Genomic DNA, 23865 nt, shown 5'->3' with positions numbered 1-23865 from the left:
CCGGAAGTGTGTGACGTCGCAGAACAACAAAGATGGCAGGAATAGGAAGCAGCAACTATTGGGAAGGTAAAGTAGCACAATTTGACCCAAATGTTTAGACTACTCACTAAGGCAGTTAGGTACGTTATTAATCATATGCAGCAGTCTATTTAACAGTGTCCGCATGGGTGTGTTTGTATTGTTCATCTAGTGTTAAAGCGGGTACATGTCCGTGTGTCTGTATCAAGCTAACTAACATATCGCACGCCTTGTAAGTTAAGCTGTTAAATCACTATACTCGCATTAACGGGTTAGCATCTTAGCATATTTACAGTCACGAGTGTCAGCTATTATTGTACTGGGTTGTCGACTGCTATCACTACACTACAGTATAAGAAACCACCATTCTCCACGATATATAATGCTGGTGTAAATTAGCATCAGTTTCCTCTGGGCAAAGTAAAGTAGCGTTGCTCCGGTTTTTACAGCAAACTGTTTGCTATCGGTAGTTACATTTGTTTTGTCTGTGTATGCGTGATGAACAGATCTGCGAAAGCAGGCCAGACAGTTGGAGAATGAACTTGACCTGAAGTTGGTCTCCTTCAGTAAACTGTGCACCAGCTACAGCAGCTCCAGAGATGGACGGCGAGGAGACACGTAAGTTTGTCCTGTGTAATACACCTGCAGAACAATGAGCCTCAAGACTACACCAACACTTGAAACATGAATTTTTTCAATAATATATTTATTGAGATTTTTACAAGCCATACATACATAATAGAAACATATAAACAATCAAACAAACAAACAAACAAACAAACAAAAAGGCACATTTAAAATCAGTGCTTGAATCCATGAGAGTCCTTCCAGATGATGAGTAGTATTGTCAGAATACAACATATTGTGGACCTGTACAGAGAATAATTATGATGTCCCAGTTACCAGTTAAAACATACATTTAAGAAAATTATTCATTCTTATTTTACATTAGTGTGGTCTGGGAAAAAATGAAAAGGTTGCATAGCTGATATAAGATCATCTGTAGACAATAACCATCCAGATGTTTGTTTAGTTTTTCCTTGTCAACAGAGAAGCACCGGCTACTGTTCTCAAAAGGTTTTCTTTCTCTACTCATTATTTAGTCAGGATTTCTCTTGGAGATCAAGATTTTTTTTTTTTTTGCAAGAGACACCTGACTACAACATTTATGGTTACTAACATGATTAAATCAACCAAGGCAACACTCATACACATGGACACACAAATGGCAGAACTAGTCAAAAGAAAGTTGCAAGTGTTATTTAAAATAAATAGAGACCTGTTGAGCTTTAAAGTGTCTGAACAACCAGAAACCAGTCTTTCCCAGTTCAGTGTTGAGTGTGTGAGGAATTTTAAAAACCAATTGCCCCTGTGACCTAGTGTGATGATGATGAGATCTGTACTCAAGTAAGAATGTTACGTAAGGTGGTAATTTGGATAAAAGCCTATTTTTAGATGGATGTGCAAATGTGAAGGTGTTTCGTAGGTTAAAGTCACACAAGGACAAATGTTCTACCTTCAGTCATGATAAAAATGAGTAAAAAGCTGAATCTAATTAAAAAACAACATTTAATAAAATGAAACTGATTAACTTAAAAAAATAATAATTGGCATCTTCTTCACCTTGATTGAAAATACTTAGAAAACATGTAATTGTGATATTTACATGTTCATGTTTAATTCTGTACATGTTTGTGTTGTATATTATTGATTACTGCAAAAAAGAGACTGAGAAGTAAATATATATTATCATTAAAACCCTGCAAAAACAACGCTGAAAGTGGGCTGAAACCTTTGCAGAGCACTGTATATATGATTAATTTCCGAAATGCATCTGGTTATCATTAGAATTTTTCATTTTCAATCTTTGTGCACTGCTAGTTTCAGGTTTCAGATGTTTCTATGTCTTGTAAAAGTAACATATGACATTACATTTGGCCTGTAAATTTTTGTCTTACTGCTAGGTCTGCCCTTTTAAATTCAGATATATGAGCTGTGAGAAATGTTTTCCATTCAGCAGATAAATAGGAGAAAACCCTTGAAGCGTCAAACTCTACACAGGCATAATTCTGTGCAGTAAAAGTCAAATGTTACGCTTTGAAAATATACTTGTTTACGAGAGGAGACATACTTAAATCTGCGGGCAGTCATTACAGGAAAGTGTTACAGCAGGAAGGAAAGCTGTATGAACAATATACTGAATTCACACCAGCTTCAGGGTTCTATTCACACATACTTAACTCACCATTGGCTCTTGTAGTATTTAATGCACTTCTGGAAAACTTTAAGGACTGTAATTTGAGGTTATACATTCATCACTGAAAAATTATGATTGTAAAATGAGTTGCATTAACTTTGAAATCAGATGGTTCGCAACCAATGCATGGTGTCCAGGCGTAGCTGGTTAAAACACGTCCTTTTCCTCTGATGCATCCTATTGTGAGGATGTATATCATATTCTTTGGCCATTTAGAAAATGTATGCGTCTGTTCCAGCAGTTACACTGTACATACTGATGACTGCTATAATTGAATCTGCCATCTGTGAATTGTTCTCCATTATTTGCTTTTCTTTATAAAGGTCAGACACCACTCCTCTGCTAAACAACTCAACCCAGGACAGGATGTTTGATACGATGTCAGTGGAGATTGAACAGCTGCTGGCGAAAGTAAGTTAACTCTTTTGTGCCAAATGGCCCGTAAAAGTACAACGAAATAACTATAATAAATAAGAACCTGCTTTTATATTAACAGTGGCCTGCTCTGCATTGTGTCTTAACTGTATATTTTATTTATTTTTAGCACAAAACCTTAATCTACACAAAGCAGTTGCTTTACTCAGCATGTGCCAGTTTGAAGGAAGTTGATGCAAGAGACCACAACACTTAGAAATAAATAATAAATAGCTGTATACCTGGAATACACTATTATTTAGCTGTTTCCATTTGTGAAATTGTACTCTAGACAGTTGACTTTTTTGTTTGTGTTTCTGAGTGTTGATTTTTCTATGTATGTAATATGATATAAGATATTTATATTCTGCAACCTGTTTTATTTACTTGTCTTTTTATTTATTAATTTATTATTTGTTAGCTAACTCTTGTGAATGACAAGATGGCAGAGTATACCAACACCCCCGGTACAGCTTCTCTCAATGCTGCACTAATGCACACCCTTCAGAGACACAGAGACATCCTACAGGTTTGTCTTTTGCACGGTTTCACCTTTTTTGTACTACTTTTTTAATTACTTTGTGCTTGCCGTGAAACAGTTTGGCAATAACATTAATGGATTTTATGAAATTAACTAAGGAAGAAAAAAAGTACACGGAGGAACACAAATGAACGTTTGTGTTTAGGCTTTAGTCCTAATCCAGTACTTTGTAAATGTCACTTTATTTGTCCTCTTTCCAGGATTACACACATGAATTCCACAAAACCAAAGGCAACTTCTTGGCCATTAGGGAAAGGGAAGACCTACTAGGATCTGTCAGAAAAGACATTGAGTGAGTATTTACTGATTTAACCATGTAGCCAACCGGACCAGCACATGTTGAACTTTGGTCTTTGTTGAACATTTACACAGTACTCACAGGAAGCCTAACAGTGGCTAGTATGCTCCTCCTCTCTGTCATGTATGTATTGGCAAAGATTTGCATCATTCAATAAGACACCCAACCCTGGTCATTAAGTGGGCATTTTACCATTTTAATGTCAAGGTTTGTCTGTCTACATTCAAGAGTTCTACCGTAATATGCTCCAGTGACAAGTAACATCATTTTTGCCTTTTTCGTATCAGGCTGTATCTGGTAGTTGTAATTGAGAAGTGTTAGGCAGAGAAAAAAAACGGTATTTTCTAAAAGCACAAATAAACATACCTAGACCTCTACAAAACTCTATGGGAATGTTCTAGGGGGAATTGACGAGGCAAATGCGTCCTCCTGTTACATGGTGTGATTATGAGTGTTTTGTTTGTCAAACAGAACTGCACCACCCTAAGAGGAGTAAATGAGAGAAGCAGAATGAACTGGAGTTACTTAGTTTTTAAATAGTTTCACCCATATACAGTACTGTTGATACTGTTATTAAGTGTCACTCACACTGCTGTATGAATGTCAATGACTGTTTGGTGGCGAACGGCCCGGATTAACAGCCACATTTCTGGCTACAGATGTAGTTTACCGCCACCAGTGTGAGACTGTGGAGTGAATGAATAATGGATTCAATGTAAAGCACTTTGAGTACCTAAAAAAGCTATATATAAATCCAATCCATTGTTATTATTTTTGAAGGTTCTCAGCCAGAAACCTCCCAAGCACAGCAAAACAAAATGAAATGGAGAAATACATTCAGAGGGCAGGGTCTCTGCTGGTGAATCGCTTTACACAGACAGAGAAGCAGAAGTGATGATTTAGAGAAATTATAATTGTATGAATGTATTATTTCTATCGGAAAATGTCACATATTTTTCCAAATTTGACATTTAAAAAATACCTCAGTGCTATTATTTTATTTTAAAGTCAGTTATCTTTAAAAGGCATTTATTGATGGGCTACACCAGTCATTCCTTAGAATGCTGTTGCCAAAATTGACTTATAAAGATCTTCTGTGGGCGACAATCCTCGGGCCAAAATACTATAATTAGCTCTTAGCATCTTGTAAATGAAATGGTCTAAGAGGAAAGAAAATTTCTACCCACTTCTGGTGAGTTTTGAGCTACTCCATGATGCAGCAATTGTTGTACATGTTTTCAGGCAGGTAGGGAGGCTAAATACAATAGATTCTGGAACAACAAATCCCATGACTGTGTTTTATTAGTTTGACCGATTAATTACAAAGTAGAAAATTAAAACTGTAACATTCATAAAACATATAATGTTGCGCTGTGATGCACCATTTTGTCTCATTCTTTGTGCTGGAATGAAAACTGCTAAGTATTAATTACAGGTTTCTAATTACAGTGACCGTATCCCTTCAAGAGATTATTGAACCTTGGCCTCCATTTGGTTATGCTGCTAAAAAAACATTTGCCATTAAAACTGAAGAAGATTCATGGTCTCTTTGGTTTTGTTTTGAGAAAGGGCATCTTCTTCAGATTGGCTCAATTGTGAGGGTATTGGAATGGAATGGGTCTCCCCCAGATCTTTTTTCTTTTTTTTCTTTTTGTAATGGCTTATTGATCGGAGAGACGCAGCAGTGAGCGTATGGTAAGCTGCACTGCAGGATTCCTATTGATCCCTCCATCCATCTAGTACGGCTGCAAATGAGAGCAGCATCTGAGCTTACAGGTAGGAGAATTACAGCTACTACTGGGACAAGAATCCAGTGCGAGATTGTTGAAGGGTTAGTTGATTAATTTTCCACATTTTATTCTGATGACCTGCCCTGTGCCTGCTTATTTTTCAAATTACAAAAGTGACAAAAAATTATAATGTGTATTGATTTAAATTAGTTATTCTTCAGAACAGAGGTAAAACTAGATGAATAACAAATGGTATTGCGCTTTTATCATGCATCAATTGATAATAAATATAGAAACCTAGTTTAGAACATACATAAACATAATGATTGAAACAGCTTGGGTTAGGCAGTAACATGTTATAAACCAGTAGAAACACTGGGCTTTTTGTACTTAAATCAGGGACATTTTTTGTCTCATTTGTACTACAGTTGACCTTACGTTATCACCCTTTTCTTTAGACGTTGTTGTTTTAATTTGGTCTCTTAAAGTTTTCTCTGTTTTTAGTCTTTATTTTAATCTCAAGGTTTGTCTCGCGAGACAGGTACAATACAGTCATTTTTGAAGCCATTTCATTTGCACAATAGTTACTGTTATGACGTGTCCTGTTAATGTGATATGAAATTGAATGTTGTGTCACTGAAGATGTTGGCCATGATACCATAACGGTTCAAGGGCAGTATACCTGCACATAATGATGAGCTGAACAGTTACTTTTTGGAAAATGCCATTTTGCAACAGCATTTACCTGCTGCAGAAAAGCCTGTTCTCCATTTGTTTAGGTAGGGGGCAGTAGAGATCTTGGGAGCACACCTGACTACAGGATGCTGCCCTGTTGTAGACACACACGCACACACACACTAATCAATACATATTTAAAGAATAGTTTTAATCTAATTTACACAATCAACCATGTGCATATACAGTATTTGTATGAAACATTATTTATGTGTTGTGGCGTATTTGCATATTTTTGTCATAGGCATTTCTGTAGAGGTAGATGTGAAGCTATGCCATTCACAACTGGAGCTCGAGGCTCTGCTCCTGCCTTACTCTAAATGTCGGTAACAAAAATGACATGTAGCCTGTGATTTACATTGGTGCCCTTTTAAAAAAGCCAAGCTAGAGTGATGGAGCTGGCTCTCAGTACTTCACTCCCTAAAGGCGTCGTGGCAGTGCTGGTTGGGTGGTTAGTTTGGGCTCTAGGCAGCCACTGTGGAGTCTGCAGTGTGTGCACCATCCATTCACAGGCTTTGGATGGTGCACTGGGGATGAAGTAGACATATTTGTTCTCAGACTGCTAACAGTGAGTGGGTGGGGTAGGAGGTTTATGGTATATATGTGTGCATACTCTTGTGTCTCACAGATCCTTTGTCTCTCCCCCCTCCTTTCCTGCTCTTTATCTTGTTCACGCCCAACAGGAGGGTGGGGCTGTAATAAATGAGGAGAGCTGTTCAGAGATGCTGATAGGCAGAGTCGCATCAAGCAAAGCAGAATGGATGTGATGTGTCTGCTCTGTTAGCAAAATAACACACAACCCATTGACTTTGACTGCTCTGTTACCAGGTGGCAGGAAACGGAGCACAATTTTACACATTTACAATGTTTCATTTGCAGGAGATTTTCTCTGTCAATATATGGATGGAATTTATGATTTATTTTAAAGATAATGCTCGGTTCTCCAACAAAATACTAAGCCAAGGTGAACAAAAATAATTTCTCATCGAAACATGGATCATTTAATGCTTATGTTACTTTGCGGTTTTATATTTTGCATTATTTGCACCTTAATGTCAGTAGCATGTTCTCAGGATAAATAAATAAAAAGGAAGAAGACAGTGAGTGATGGAGGACCCAGAGTGGAACAGTCTGCCCTGTTTTAGCCCTTTCCACCCCTCCCTGAATGAGTTCATACATCCATACAATAGCAGTATTTGCTGTGTTAAGTTACTGCTAATGCAAACCAAATACTTCCTGCCTCTGCTCCACATTAGAAGATTTCTTCTCACGAACTAAGGGAAAGCTTTTACTGAAACTCATCTTCAGGAAGGGCAGTAGTATTGGCGCCAACTGTGATTTGATAACCTTTAGTCTATGTGCAGTTACACTGGTGGTGTTTCTTCAGTACATAAGTTTAAATAGTTTCAGGAGTAGTATAAGAAGTGACAAACCTCCAACCCATCAATAAAGTGAGCTGAGCCCATTACTGTGCCATCCTGATCCATGGAAAACCATTTTGCTCAGATCATAATTGTATCTCTGCATGTTTGCTTTGATGTACCTACGTGGAAAGATTTGTGGTTATTGAAAAACCCTCATGGACGTAGTGTTGTCAAAGACAAAAACAATTGACTAAGCATATTTTCATCACTCAAAGCTGTCGTGCTTGAGATATATATATATATATATATATATATATATATATATATATATATATATATATATATATATATATATATATATATATATTTTTTTTTTTTTTTTTTTTTTTTTGATATAATTACCTGTCCGTATATTGTAATTTAAGTGGTCTGATCTACCCTGTGAGCAGACTTTGGATAATCACAGGCATTTTCGGACAGGTACAGAGGGTAAATACGTGACCGACAGCTGTAATTGTTGTTTGTTGTTTAGATTCTTACCTGGATCTGACTTCACTGCTCTACTTCGTGACTTGACATTGAAGCACGGAGAAGTGGCTTCACTTTTCTAACCGCATGAAACAGTATCAGTTCATCCACACATTTACAGTGTTTTTCCCTGCTGATTTCAATTCCTGCAGTTTTAATTAGTTTGATGGCTTCCACTGAAATCAAAACAAAGTGCAGCTGCTTGTGTAAAGTTTGGGTTCAGTTTGCAATTGTATTGTAAGACTTTCATCCACATAGTTGAGATGTGTAATAAATAATCAATTAGATACAATTATAAGTGCAGTTGACATCTTTTTTTGAGTCAACTGTTTTTTTTTTTCAGTGGATGAGGGGCTGATTAAGAGACCTGTCTTTGACTTGATACAGAAGCAGAATTAATATTTATGACAGTATCTACGGTGTAGTAATTAAATTGTCTACATGTAGCTATCCAGATAGCAAATTACTTACTGACTACATCAAACATGAAAACATCTATCAAATAGCCAAAATTATTTAATCATTCTGAGATAGTTCTAAAGTCTGTTGTGTATTTATCATTTAATCGTCTTTTGCTGTTGACAGAATTTTAACTAGTGTTTCAATCTGTATGCTTGTTTTAGGACTTACAAGAGTGGCTCGGGGGTCAACAACAGAAGGACAGAGTTGTTTCTAAAGGAACACGAGCACCTGAGAAAGTAAGTATTCAGCACTTTTTTTGTGACAGATTTGACGTGTTCAACAACAAAATAATCAACAGTTTTTACTTCAAGCAGAGTTTTATATTGGTACATTTTGTTGGCGTTAATATTTCAGTCTCAGCAGTTCTAGGAACAATGTAGCTGCCAGTTTTTCCAGAGCTCTACATTCTTTTCTGGCAAAGCAACAACTCAGCTTCCCAGAAGTCAAAGCAGGGATAACTCATCCTTATTGTTGCCCAGCTATTTGGAATAACACTGAAAATCATTGCTGCTCTTGAAGCTTGTTTTGAAACTCTGGCAGCCCGTGAAACTTTATTGCCACTGCCATGGAAGTTATGTTTCTGATATTGCGTCACCATTCCATTAAATTTGGTACATGGGTAGCACATGGCTCAAAGAATAACACGTTTTAGAACAGCACTTTTTTTCCCTTGGTGGATGCTCTATTATTTGCCCTTGTAGTAATACTCTAGTAAAGCTCCTTTTCCTTCATTTGTTATGAGTTAAACATTTTTTAATTAGTAATGCGGATTAAATTGAATACTTTTCTATCTAGATTTACTCTTATTAGGCTCTTGTTAATGTCCTGTTCCACTCTGGTACCTTTGCATCTTAAATCTGTTAAAAAAAAAAAAAAAAAAAGTGAATTTTAACACAGTAGGTCAAAGCATGATCCGCCAGCAACCTCATTAGCATCCTGCCAGCGTTTGGCTGACTCCGGAGCACAGTTGAACAGCATGTGGTAGTAGAGTGTGCAAGATTTCTATGTGAGAGGTGTGAGGCACCCTGCATGTGAAGTAAAATTAGATGTCAGCAGGGCAAGATGAACGCACTCTGACGTATCACACGGGACCAGTGGAACTGGCTTGGGTTATTCATCTGATAATGAGTACATTATTCAGTAAATACAGGGAAAATTCTCAGTCTCTGTTGTGACTAAAGGTAACTAAATGGAAGAATGTGTCAATTATCTGCAGAAAGCTTCACTCCATTCTCTTGAAAATGGTCTGCCTCCTACTTTGGAGTAAGGATAGCTTAGATTATTTAAATACAAAAGCAATGGAGGCACATTTCTATATCGCTGCTGGGATGGTTGTGCATATAAACATATATTGTATTGTATTGCCATCTTTAGATAATATTGGGGCCAAGGGAAGGTTAACATCTAGATCAAAAAAAAAAAAAAATAGAATCACTCGGAGAGCGCAGACCTCCGCCAAGGTAGATCAGTGCCCCCCCACCCCCAATCACTACAAAATTTAATCATTTGTTCCTTTTGCCAGTATCAACATTTCCTGAAATTTTCACCCAAATCCGTCCATAACTTTTTGAGTTATCTTGCAGATAGACAGACAGACAGACAGACAGACAGACGCCGGCAAAAACATAACCTCCTTGGTAGAGGTAATTAAAATCACCTTTTGAAGACTTATGTATTTTGAAAGTACATTACTTCCAGTGTCCAAGACAAGCTTTATTTTTTAGAAAAGTGTTTTAAAAATACTAAGATGGCATTATATTCAGCATAAATTTTTGTTTGTATTCTTTGTCTCTCAGTGCAATTCAAAGCATGACTTTGATCCTCTTCTATTGGACTATAATAATGGATTATACTTACGATAAGTTGCAAGGTCAATTTAAAAACCTTTTACTACTGTTTTTACAGTGGTTACAAATATCGAATAAAGTAAGATAAATATATATTAAAATGTATTAAATTAGTTTAAGGCCTTTGACTGGTGGTATTATATATGCAATGTATATAGTAATAAATATGCTGAATAAACAATTGAAACTTGTAAATGTTTTCCCTTGTCCTTCCGTTACCATAATGGCTGTGCCCATTTGTTACCGAAACTCTTGCAATTTTATGCCCTTATATATTGAAAAAGTACAAACTGTTTACTGTTTTGCAAAATAGACACCCTAGAGGACCAACAGTAAAGATTTTACAGTTTATGAAAATTTTAACCGTACTTTAAGGCAGGTTTTATGAAGTGGTCAAAAACAGATTTTAATTTTCTGTCCATCTGTTACTGAGGGATTTTTTTTATTTTTAAGCCAGAAAATTAGGTTAAAACATTTTTTTTCAGTCACACATCTAAAAGTGCTCATTTTTCCCTGCAAAATAAGGTATCATTCATCTTTCTACCATAAATAGTTGTGAAAGGGCGGACAAAAATGTAGTAAGGCTGGCCATCCGTTACCGCTTGCCCAGCCCCTATTACTTAATAGTTTGGGATTGAAAACTGTCATTGTGGATCATTAAGGCCATACCTGTGTCCTTATTTAGCCACAATCATTAGAGCATCATGAAATCATCTAAAAAATTGATTTAGAAAATGTCTACGGCTATGTGAATGACTTTCAAGTTCCATGCTTTAAAACAGGACTAACTGATGGGTACTCACTTCTATGGATCTTTACACTAGTGGCAAATAGAACTAATAAAGGATTATGATCACCATGTCATTTCAGTGTTTCTTGTAAGTAGAGTATGGATTGAGAGGTTCCAATGTCTCATTAGATTTTTGTCAAGTAAATAATATTCTTACTTATGTGGAATCAGGCAGCCTTTTTTCCGGTATTGAATCACATTGGCGTTGTGTCACTAAGATGTTACAATAATCACACACACTCCACAATGTGTCAAATGGAGGTGTGATATGACAATCTGAGAAAAAGATGGACTGAACACTTTCATGAATGAATGTCCTGGAACATCGTACGAACTCTTCTTCCACTCCTGTCACTGAATAGATGCAAGCATTTTCATGACCCACACTGTTCTCTTTTGTTCACACTCAGTACCATGCATCCAAATGTAATTTACTTTCTTGAAAATGCCAGGGACACATTGTTCCAGAGCCTACAGTTTGCTGTTACCACCAGCGTTCCCAGCAGTCAAGCTCACATGGCAGTCTAGCAAAATTGATCATGATATTGATAATGAAATTATCCTATTAAACCACAACTCGTATTATAGGGCTTCCCCACCATTGACAGGGCAGAGAGGGGAAAGAGGAGATGTGGATCGAGTTACGCTTGATTGATCCTATTAGAGGCATGAAACAGGAAAAAGGGCCTGAGGAGAAAAAGGCTGAAATGTGTTATTGGCCAGAGAAATGGTTTGAGGTCTGGGCATGTGCACTCGATAAAAAGTGATAAAATGTGGGTTGGTTCATCCTTTTCTTGCCTCATGCCACAGCCTTGTAAAACTCTCTTTACAAGAAGGCAGTTTTAGCAATATGATATGAATGATGGTGCACTCCCTTTGTCAATTTATTTGATCTTTGCTGACCCTGGAAAAAATTTGAGATTTGATATTGATGCTCCGTTAGACAGTTGGCAGTGCAGCCCATCTTGTCACAATGTGCTGTTTGTAGTCTTGGCTTTTTTTTACCTGTGGGAAGTCAGCCTACATTAAGATGAAGATTTTCTGCTCACAATTGCACAAAAAAATCAAGTGTGTATGTGTGTGTGTGTGTGTGTGTGTGTGTGTGTGTGTGTGTGTTTGATAGTCCACAATATATGGCAAGGGAAGGTACCAGCTTTGCCAGAATGATCAGCAGAGACTAATCACTGTCCAATAGAAAACAAGTCCATTCCAGCTAATCTACAAAGTACTGCGGTGGGTGGAGTGCCTGCCAGTCTGTGCTTCTTCTCAACAGAGACAGACATGCAACCATTCATTTTGAAGACAGCCTCCACTTGTTTAGCCAGTAGTGACAAATCCCTTGGACCTGCCTCCAGTTAAAATGTTAAAGCAGATGCTGTTAGAAATGATTGTAATTGAGAGTGACATTTAAAACCCTGAGCAAGTGTTTGTGATAGTTGTAACTTGATGCGATTTAGGTATTAGAGGCAATGCAGCAGAAGTACCTGATCATTCTCATGCTGCGTACTCATTCCCTGGTTCCTCCTTCATACTTCACAGCAAGTCTGTTTTTCCGTGTCTCTCTGTGTCATAAAAGTTGGGGATGAATAAACTAGAAAGATGGAGGAGCAGATCCATTAGAGTTCATATAGAACAGCTCTAAAGGTAGTGGTCCCTTTAATAAGGACTTGCGTTCAGAATGGCACAGCTATGGGGTGAACTGAGGTGAAATAATAAATATGAATGATGATATAAATTATAAGTATAATTTAAGGGAAAAAAAACTCAGTACAGTGTATCCAGAGGGACACGCATGATCACTGCCTGTAGTAGTGGTGCTAGTGCTAGTGTGACCAGGCTCAGAGGCCTTGGTTAATTGAAATAAATGGAACCTCTGGATAAACGGGACGTGTAGCAATTTCTTCTGTTAGTGGTGGCCCTCCTTACATCTTGCATCAGTCGCTCTCTCTTTACTTTGTTCCTGGCTTGATTCCTTTCCTAAGTATTTTATCTGATATGCTAATGTAATCAATGAAGGGGAGCTCTGAGGATGTATGGCCATGACTAAACCAGAGGGGAACTTGGAAAGTCTAAACTTTGTGAAGTTCAGTTGGTAGTTTTTTCTTGCCTTGACTTATAATTGTCCATCTCTTCATTTCTGTGCTTTACTCCTAAAGTGTAGGAGTCATTAATCCTAAACATATTGCATGCATTAATCATATTCAGTGAGTATTTGATGCATAGAAGTCCATTATAACCTTTGAAGTGCTTTTTCCTATAAACACATTATCCACATAAACACTGTGCCATTTATTGTTTGTTTCCTGTTAGAGAAGAGGCCTTTTTCTAATTGGCACAGTGAGCAGCAGAAAACTCTGATCTCCCAATGCAATCAAAGTGTCTCCCTTTTGAACAGTATTTACTCTTATATTTAAGTAAGTCATTGCTTACTGTCTGCTAGTGTTTGTCTGCTGACACTGGTCTGTAGTTGTCACTGTTTTTCAGAGAAACAATAGCTGCAGCCAGTGAATCTTGCAGAATGTTTGTGATTGAATAACAGTGGCTTTTGAACATGCTCCGAGCTTTGATTTGTGACCACTATTCCTCTTCGCTTTGCAGTTTGTGTTCTGTAGCTGATGCTAGTATTGGCAAGACCATTTTCCTTGGCAAGCTTTTTGACTGATTTTGTTTGTTGCCTCATATTGCTCTGAAGGCCAACCTGAGAACAGATTACTTCTAGAGTTTAAAGGAAGTTAAAAATACTTTCAAGTTTTAGTTTTACTTTATATTTGAATACCACCTGCATTACATTTCCACATACTTATCTTTTAACGCTAACTGTAGTATTTCTAATGCATGATGATGGTAGCCATAAGTATTCAAGCAGAACACATAACTGACTGTTTAATGTCGGTGTGTGTTTGTGGCAGAAGACACTAGAACATGTAGGCAATCGGCTTGCAGCTAATGAGCAACTTAATGTAGTAAAACCACAGAGCAGGGAAACAGAGGGAGCCCACTCAAAGCTAAAACCAGAGGGCCATGTACCCAACCCACCAGTGTTCTGCAGCGATGAGGAAATTCAGTGGATTAAGAACACCTCACACTCATCTTTATTCTAGAACTACAAAGTCAAAGCTTTCAAGATAGATAAATAGATCCCACCATGGGGAAATTTCACAGTTAACAGTAGCAACATACAATAAACAAGTGCAAAGAAAAGACATGCAGAGAGTTGCAGGTTTACTGTTTGTTTGGTCATGTTTTTTCTTGTTAACCTGAACATGCTCTTAAGAAACACACACAACAACAGAAATAAACTTGAGCTACCTTTTTCTAAGAGAAAAAGGAAAATCAAGAATAATGTCTTTTGCAGGCAGGCTTTTGTAAGATATCCCCTCCTATCCCCTCCTACTCTCACTGCAAGTTGTGCCACTACCATCCCACAATCCATTTGTGCCACTCCTGACTGCCAGCCTGTTTTCTTCTAAGTCTATGCCAGTTATCATCTCATTTCAAAAATGGCTTGAATCCTGTTAAATATTCACTGTATCTGTTTGACAGAAATAAACTATAGCCAATTAGCAGATTGGTGCATGTGCAGCTATATTTCAACAGCAGAAGTCTACGTGGTCCATCCCATGACTGTATTGGAAATGTGAGAAAACGGCTCATGTTACTTTGAGGATTGGTGAATAATGTTCTTGACCTTGTCATGACATGCGATAACTTTGCTCGGCTGGTGTCAGTTTTCTTTGCATTTCCAGTCATTTACATTTCAGATTACTACACCACAAGATCAGGATCAGAGTGATCAACCTTATCTACTTGTACAGACTGTGGTCAAGCCAACTGGGCTACTACCTGAAGTGATTTAAGGAACCATACATGAAAGTTACGGGTCGTTAGTAGGACAAATGTCATCATGATTAGATCAATGAACTACAGGAAATGGTTTGTCCTGTGAGATATCAGTTGGTCAATACTTGGCACAGGGTTAACCTGGATAATTCCAGCTGTGTGGCCCAAAATCAAATGTAATTAACCTCTGATTATGTTAGTGGTTCCACATTTGTTATAATTAGTCATCTGCCTTTAAAACGCCTGTGCTCCTTGAATTTAAATACATTACACTGTTCCTTTTACCCTCGTAATAATCAATTCCAATCAATTTTTTAGCTACTTGAATACATAAGTCTAAAAACCAGTTTGAGGTTTGAAAAAAAAATGGTATATTTACTTTAGTTTACACAAATATGTTAGTACTTTTATATAAAGAGACCAAAAGTACACACACCGATTACTTATATTTTCACATATGTCCATATGATTTTGTGTATCACGTTACTTCAATACAACAGTGATTGCTAAACCGGGTTGTGTTGGCAGTACTTTGTTTGGACTTTATTTGGATTCGGAGGGGTTGGCTCTTTTGACATTTCCTGTATCAGAAGTTTCCCCTGGTTTGAGGTGACCTGAACATGAGAAAGCATCATATGGGTAGAGGTTAAAAAACAAAGATAGTTGAGAACTGGATAAAACAGAAAGTGGTTGAATGAATGCTGGATGTTCAGTAAACACTGAATTATGAAATACAATCTCTGCAGATTTGTTTGCTTGGTTTACTCTAGTTCTCTGGAACATTATCTAAATTGATTCCAATTAGGGAGTAAACTGCTGAGAGCATTGTTGTTTATGGGCAACCAGAGACACAAAACCAGTGCTGCAACATAAGAGGTTTGTGTTGTGTGTGTGTTTCCCTATATTCTCTGTAGACAAGGCAAGCATTTGACTCCTGCTTTGAAGTAGCTCCACAGAGGTCTGAGCAGAAGGTCCCTGAGGGGAAATCCTCCATGGGTCTACTTAGTCCAGATTCCCTGTCCGTGCGGGGAAACCCCCTTAAGGTGCAGACAAACTTAACAAAACAAAAATCAACAACATTAGAGTCAGAATCCTCTATTTAGATGTGGAAAAAAGATATTAGGTGTTTCTCAGCAATTTCAAGTGGAAATGTTAGTTTTTAGAAACAGTTTGGATTTAAGCTTAATAAATACATTTGTTTTTACATGTAGTAATTTGTGTTGTATGTTTGAAGTAATATAGCCACCACAGGGGACTAAGTGGCACAAACAGAGATATGGGCCCACTAATGTCAGTGGGAAGACTCATATTACATTATGCTGCAGGACAGTCTGATTAGTCCCAATGCGGATGTTGATAAGATGGATATGGAGAAAAGAGAAGGAAATCCAGCCCCGAACACTGCACCATTAAATTCAGTTCGTTGTTGCAGAGGTGTGATCAGAAATGCAGCCTAATTGGTTTTGCGCTGATGATTTACAGCCTGAAACCGTTACACCCTGTTACTGTTAGTTCCGTCTGGAGAGGCTGAAAGTACAATGAGAAAGAAATTTCCAGTGCAACTTAATATATTGCAAGCAGAAGAAACAGACTGTGGTGCATCAATCACGATTGGAAGTGATGTATGAAGTAGGTCCTCCAGATTGTAAGTACTTCAACTGTTAAGTCCTGATGTCCTCACCTAGACACTGACCACAGTAGATCTGGAATACCCGACAGCAGCTGCAGTTTTGGTGATGATCAAATACAGTCATCTCACCATCATAACGTGTCCCTTGTCTAAGTCAGTCCTTTCACTTGGACATTTAACTACATCGATCTTGAGGAATAAATGTTTACATGTTGCCTTATATACACTATATGGGCAGAAGTATGGGGCCACATTGAACTGAGGGGGACAGGGCTCCATGACGGTTATGGAAAATGTCATAATATGATTTTATACTGCAGTAAATATAATTGCAATATATTTTTCCATTAAGTCTGTGTTTTTACCCAGTGTTGATTTTTAAAAAAAATATTTATGTTCTGTTTTGGTTTTCAACTCTATCACCCACAACAAAGCCTTTAAAGTTAAAAATAAATGATTTGACATTATTTGGGATAGTTATTGACAACTGACAGTCATTTTAATCCTGATAATATTTCAAATCAGTGGAAGTTCTTAAGGCTGTAGGTGTGATGTGTCCATTTTTTTTTTTTTTTTTTAACATACTGAGCAATGCACCCCCTCACAGGTGGAATTATAATGAAATAATAAGTATCATTTCCTCCTCATGTGTCACTTGTGGTGATTTATTTATTTCTAATTGTTTTGAATTCTTAACACATAATGCACATCGACAACATTCAACAATCTTAAAGGTAGGGTAGGAGATGTTTTTCTGGAACATTTTTTACAATATTGCTTTAAATCCCCTTCACACCCTGATTGCAACCAATTAATTAAATGCTCTAACACAAAAATAAAAAAAATTTAGTCACCTGTGGAATGGACAGGACTGAAAAAACACCATCCAATCATTTTAACTGGCCCATTGAAATGATTGAATGGTGATATGTCTATCAAACTCAGCTACCATTTGTCCCTCCCCCCTCTGCGAGTACAGTCCGGTACTCTGGAGGCATGGCTTCAGGGGAAGTCTGAAGAAAAGGGTTTGGACTTTTAAACTGTGTGTTTTCAAAATGTACAGGGTGGGGAAGCAAAATTTACAATATTTTGAGGCAGGGGTTGAAAGACAGTGTATGACCAGTTAGTTTATTGAAAGTCATGAGAATTTATTTGCCACAAGAAAATTTACATAATAGAAAATGTTTTTATTCTGTGTCCTCCTTCTTTCTCAATAACTGCCTTCACGCGCTTCCTGAAACTTGCGCAAGTGTTCCTCAAATATTCGGGTGACAACTTCTCCCATTCTTCTTTAATAGTATCTTCCAGACTTTCTCGTAATAGTTTTGCTCATAGTCATTCTCTTCTTTACATTATAAACAGTCTTTATGGACACTCCAACTATTTTTGAAATCTCCTTTGGTGTGACGAGTGCATTCAGCAAATCACACACTCTTTGACGTTTGCTTTCCTGATTACTCATTTGGGCAAAAGTTTCTGAAAAGGTATGGATAATAGTGTTAGGTATGATTATGACATCAATATATGTTTGGTTTCAGAACAATTGACGTAGTGCCTGCTGAGAAAAAACAACTAAATGTTCATTGTAAATTTTGCTTCCCCACCCTGTAGCTTGCTCGAACCATTTTTCCAGGATCTCCTACCCTACCTTTAAGTTCATATTGACTGAAAGATTCATTTAAAACATGAATTATGCACAACACTGAAAATAAATTAATGTTTTCTGCCATATCGTCCAACCTTACCTTCAAGAGAGGTAAACTTTTAAGGGTTTACCAAAGACCAGACATCTGAGTTGAGGTAGTGAAGAGCTAGAGGAGCTTAGAGGTGACTGAAATTGAACATGTCACACTGTGACTGGAGAACAATGCTTTCAGACGAAGTGTCAGTTTGATGTTTTAGCTTCACTACCGTTTGTCAGTAATTAACCGGCCTCTTTTTCTCCTCCTTTCTTTCCCTTCTCACGCTCTGTCTTTATAGTTCTGATCGACTGATGGACGACACAATAAGGTAAGACCCACTTAGTCTCCCACATATAGAACACAACTGCCCATCTTCTACGTGGTTAAATTTACAACCCCTTGTGTATGAAAATGCGTCCAAAGCAGCCTCAATATGTCAAACCTTACGAGTCTATTGTGTTTAGGCTGAGCTGGAGACCCACCAAAAAAATCCCACTCACTTAATACACACCTTTAAATGCACTTCGAACAGATGTATACATGGAAATGCTAGTGTTTTTGCTTCGTTAGGTATAAAGTAACCCAGTTAAATATCTGAGGCATGTCTTCTGAATGTCATAAACTCACACCTCAGTTTACATTTCTCAACGGTGTGGGACAACTTAGAGACAAACCCACAGTTGTTTTTTTTGTCTTATTCCAAAAGCTTTAATTGTTCAGAGTGTTAGAGTAAATCCACATCCTTAAGCTCTGATTCACATGAGCAGGTTAATACTCAGATAAAGGCTAGTCGAGGATGCTGGAGTCAGCAAACTATTTCTTCCTGACTGAGGAGAACATGATCCTCAACACGCTGCTCCAGGCCAAGACTGCGGACTGTCCCCTCAGCAACCTCCACCCACCCAGAGGAGATGCCATGACCTCACCCACAAACACACCTTGAACAGAGACACAAAAGTTGCATGCACTAAAAACATTTATACAGTGTACAAACTCCCTCCTTTGTACATACAGTGTTGTTATCGCTGTAACTTTGCGAACCAAACAGTTTTCGTGTAGTTTGTTTTGACCTGGCTCCTGTGGGGCCCTGGCGCTGTGGGAAAGGTGGTATTTTCCCCTGTGGGCAGTGCTTAGTGCTTACTCGTTGTCACCTGCTTGTATAACACTATATAGTGTAAAAATAAAAATGCAGCAATTTCTCGTTCAAGCACTGTCCACAGTACTTGTATTCCTAATTAGCTTTGATTTTGTTTTTTGTTTTTTTTGGTATTTCTGTGGTGATTTAATGCCAAAAGTCACTTCTCTACATATGCTCACAAAAAACTAGAATAAAATAAATGTGTGAAACCACGGCAGCTACTGTTGCAGGCCAGGTGGCATTATGATCTGAAACTGCAGAATTACTTCCTGCACAAAATATCTAATTCAAACTCTGATGTCCCCGTTGACATGAAAGGTTTAAAACTAGGTGCAGTATTCGCTATTGATCATTGTCTGTAAGAGATGCCACTGAAGACGAACACAAGGCTTCAAAGTTTTGCTGCCAACTGCCCAGCTGCACTTTCCTGCTCTGAAAGTTGCTGAGACCTAAGTTTTAGAACAAGAGAGGTACAATATCACAGCAACTCTATACTATACTACACATGAGCACCCACAAAGCTGAAGGACAATGTCATGAATATTAATTCAACCTAAAACCTGATGTGACTGCTTGTGTACTTCTTAGATACAAAGGTACTTTCTTGCCAAACTGAAGCACCAAACATCCATGGAGGCCAATATTTACTGATACCAGCCAGTATCAGTATTGGAGTCATTTTACAATGGTTAAACCTGAAATTTATCTACTGTTATATTAAAGGCTTTTCTTAATTTTGTGCTCATTCCACAATAATGTAATGAGACTCTCAAAGACTATTTATATACATACAGTACTGTGCAGAAGTCTTAGGCAACCTTTAGGTTTGTTGTTTTTGCAGGGTTGAAATGAGCATATATATTTATTTCTCATTCTGTTTTCTTCAGATATAACAAGAAAACACAGCAAATATGTACAGAGCCTTAAAAGACATACAAAAAAACTGAACTAAATGGGTTCTAAAGATTAAAGTTACTATTTATTGTGACCCCTTCCCCTATGACGTAAAGAAGCATAAATGGCTGGAAATACCTGATGTGTTGAATGAAACATGGTATAAAACATCAGAAAATGAATGCAATTAATCTCATGTTGTTGGAATGAAATTGTTAGGTATATAGGTGCAAAGGGTGGTCACACGAAATACTACCACTTTGGCTTGTAGAAGCTGTTTTTTTCCCCTGAAATGTTTGTTTTTACTGCTGTACATACTTCCCATATATCCAGATTGTATCTTAATACAGAGACTGAGAAATGCACATCTGTGCTCACTAGAACTTTAAGAGACCTTTACCAAACCTAACGTTGGCCAAGGAATTTTGCACAGTAATGCATACATAGGTTAAGTTGTTTTTTTTTTCTTTCCCTGACCAGAATTTTGCAGTTGCTGCACCCCTACTTCTGACTTACTTATGGTACCCTTCATGGCTGTCATGATAATTAGGTTTTTACCTCACCCCCTGAAGGGGAGGCAAGGGGTATTGTTTTTGGTTCGGTTTGTTTGTTTGTTAACACTTCAGCAGCAAAACTATTGGTTGAATTCATACCAAATTGGGTTTATAGATTGCCAGTTACCCAGAATAGATCTCATTACATTTTGGGAAAAGTAGGTCAAAGTTCAGATTTTTTATGAATTTTTTAAAATCTTTTTTTCCCTGTTTACTTACAATGGGCGAAATTTCAAATGTCTATAAAAACATCAACTTTGTTTCAATTTACTTCAAACTTGGCACATATAGAGAGGAAATAGATATGCTGGCATCACCACATGCATAGACATGACATCATCTGGATCGATGCCAAAATAAGATACAATACGTGCGAGAGGCAGAGTTTGTTATGCTTGGCACCACTTGTTCTTCATGATTTACTGTTATACATGCAATTGCAGTCAACATTTTAATTGTGTTCGTTCTTAAGCCAATAGTATTTACATATAGTATATTCATGACATTGTATTGACAATAGTATATACATACAGTACAGTGCACAAAATTAAAAAAATACCTATTTATTGCCTTTGAAAACAAGAGCAGAAAAACTCAAAGAAATACTTATTCAGTTGTTCTCCTTGAGTATTCCAGTAGTATTATGATAATGTGTTCATGTATGTGATTTAGAACATAACCACAGTGAAACAATCGGAAATTAATGTTTCACTCCTTGTTTCACAGTGTTTTTTTACCCCTCCCTAAAGCCAGTCACAGCTGCTGTTCCCTGTTCTTATAAACAATGTGATGTATTTGACCTTTTTAATGAGTTGTACAACTGTGTTCTGCTTTTATCATTTTATTTGTATGTTTTAGTTGTGATGGTTGTTTGTTACCTACCTTGTAGGCTAAGGACGATGGATGCATTAGCATTTTAGCTATAATCCAGCATATTTACATCTAGTTCATTAATATGCACTGTCCCTACCAAATAAACAACCAAACAAATAAATAAAACATCTTAAGCTGAGGGAGCACAAGAAGATAACATCAATAAGAGAGCACACGTCAAAGCTCAACTGATGATAGCTAGATAGAAACAGCGATGAAACCTGACGCTTCTGTTTCATCCGATATTTTTTAATATTATATTCAGAAGTATGTGACAATTATCACTGTAATACAAAATAATTACACTTGGTATGAATTTGCAAAGTGTGATTTAACTGTGACAGGTCTACTACTGGTATTAAATTCCTCTGACATTTCCTTCAATTATATATATCTCTCAGCAGTATTTTAAAAGGTTCCTTTGTGTTTTTAGAGCACTAAACTGCACCATCTCTTGTTCTACCCAGTGAATTGCCAAAAACATCCCCTGGTGGAATTAAATTACTTGATGTTGACCCACTTACAGTCAGAGGCACTTAACTGGACTGAAGACTTGAACTACACAAAATATTGCCACTTATCAGCTCATTACATACTGTCTGTTTTTAGCATTGCCATGGCGACCAAGGAGAACATGACCTCCCAGAGGGGTATGCTGAAGTCCATACAGAGCCGGGTCAACACGCTGGCCAGTATCCTTTCAAACAAACCACACTGTAACTTTGACATAACCTGCCACTTCTGTTCAGTGGATTTGCACCATAAGTTGAGATGTATTGTTTTAGTGCCAGTCGGGTTAAAAATTCAGAGCGTGAAACATTTAAAACCGCCACTCCTTAACTCTTTCCTCTCTCAGACCGTTTCCCAACCATCAACAATCTCATCCAGCGAATCAACCTGCGGAAGAGACGAGATTCTCTCATCCTCGGCACGGTGATCGGCGTTTGCACCATCCTCCTTCTGCTTTACGCTTTTCATTGAACTCCAGGCCTGTTAACATCCATTAAAGGGTGGTACTGTTCTGCTCTGTACATTGTGGGACCACCAGGGAACTGAGTTCAGCGATTTTGAGGGTCCTGGAGGCTCCTGAACAGAAGGACATTCAGTTGGTCTAGTCTGATGATGGGAACAAATTTGGCCAACATGAACTACTGAACTTGTATTTAGTGATGGGACAGATGGAGGACTGGTGGTTGGGCACTCATCTACCAACCAGGGAACGGAGACCAAAAGTACAAATAAACTAGATTTTAAAAATTATATTGATAACTTACCTGGAGAGAAACTGTGCTGAGGAAAGTGTGAAGAGACTGAGACTGTGTTGCATAATTTTTTTCACAGGTGGAAGGATTTTTATTTGCGCGGTTCTTTTTAATTGATGGAGCGGGGTGGATCATTCATTGTTGGCTGTAAAATGTGAATTAATAAATTATTCATATCGGTGTGTGACACTACTAGATACTCAACATTTATTTTTCAAAATACATCGTCTAAACTGTTAAAGTCTTCTGGGCCTTGTCATTTCAGAGCATGTCTAGCCACAACATGGCTCAGTTTTCATTCTTGTTTCATCTTACAAGAGCCACTAAGTAAGTCTCAGATCCAGTTGTAGTATACCAGACTGTGTTAAGTTCACTGGTTTGCTGCAGACAGACTGTGGAGAGTTGTATTTCATCTGAAATGAACATTTGGTTTCACCTCAAAACAGACGGAAGCCGAAGGATTTAAAGGTGGGAGCTAACACAGTCGTCCAAGGATGAAATGATCGCAGTTAGGGCTGAAAACTCATTAGATTAAAGTCTTAGTTTCTAGATGAGCGTTTAAGAATGTGAACAAGGCAGCTGTGTGAGAAACATCAATGTGTTTTTGTCTCACAGCATGAGGATGTTACTGGACTGGAATCAAAATAAAATAGCCTCACTTCAATGGACCACAGGATAAATTTGGTTTCTTGTCCTCATTCCCTTTGTTTGATGCCTGACTCACAAAGTAAGAGTAACAGTATAGAAAACCTCACAGATTTTAGGTTCTGTAAGATACATTGAAAGACTTCACAGACAATATTTCTAAAAGGGGATTACCAATTTGTCCCGTATACATTTTAACAAAATTCCCTCTCTTGTCTGTAGCCGTCAGATATGCTTGTAGAACAAGTATCTGTACAAGTGGAGACCTTTTAAACTTTAGGTTTGTCAACTAAACACATCTGAAACTTGTATTTTACCCTTTTGTTTGAGTAATTTACACTGCAAAGCCAAAAAAAAATTTGC

The 23865-nt window shown here is 37.6% G+C and overlaps 1 protein-coding gene across 1 annotated transcript; it reads left to right on the top strand.

Annotated features, from left to right (window-relative positions):
* On the top strand, positions 1 to 23530 carry gosr1 (golgi SNAP receptor complex member 1). The gene is made up of 9 exons (XM_030152312.1): positions 1 to 66; positions 525 to 636; positions 2599 to 2686; positions 3111 to 3218; positions 3431 to 3522; positions 8509 to 8583; positions 18435 to 18464; positions 22205 to 22287; positions 22452 to 23530. Exons 1-9 carry the CDS (start codon positions 33 to 35, stop codon positions 22574 to 22576), a joined length of 747 nt encoding a protein of 248 aa, XP_030008172.1. The 5' UTR covers positions 1 to 32; the 3' UTR covers positions 22577 to 23530.
* The last annotated feature ends 335 nt before the right edge of the window (positions 23531 to 23865 follow it).

This window comes from Sphaeramia orbicularis, chromosome 13 (assembly GCF_902148855.1).
Source record: "Sphaeramia orbicularis chromosome 13, fSphaOr1.1, whole genome shotgun sequence".
Lineage (NCBI taxonomy): Eukaryota > Metazoa > Chordata > Actinopteri > Kurtiformes > Apogonidae > Sphaeramia > Sphaeramia orbicularis.
This window is presented reverse-complemented; position numbering and strand designations above follow the sequence as displayed.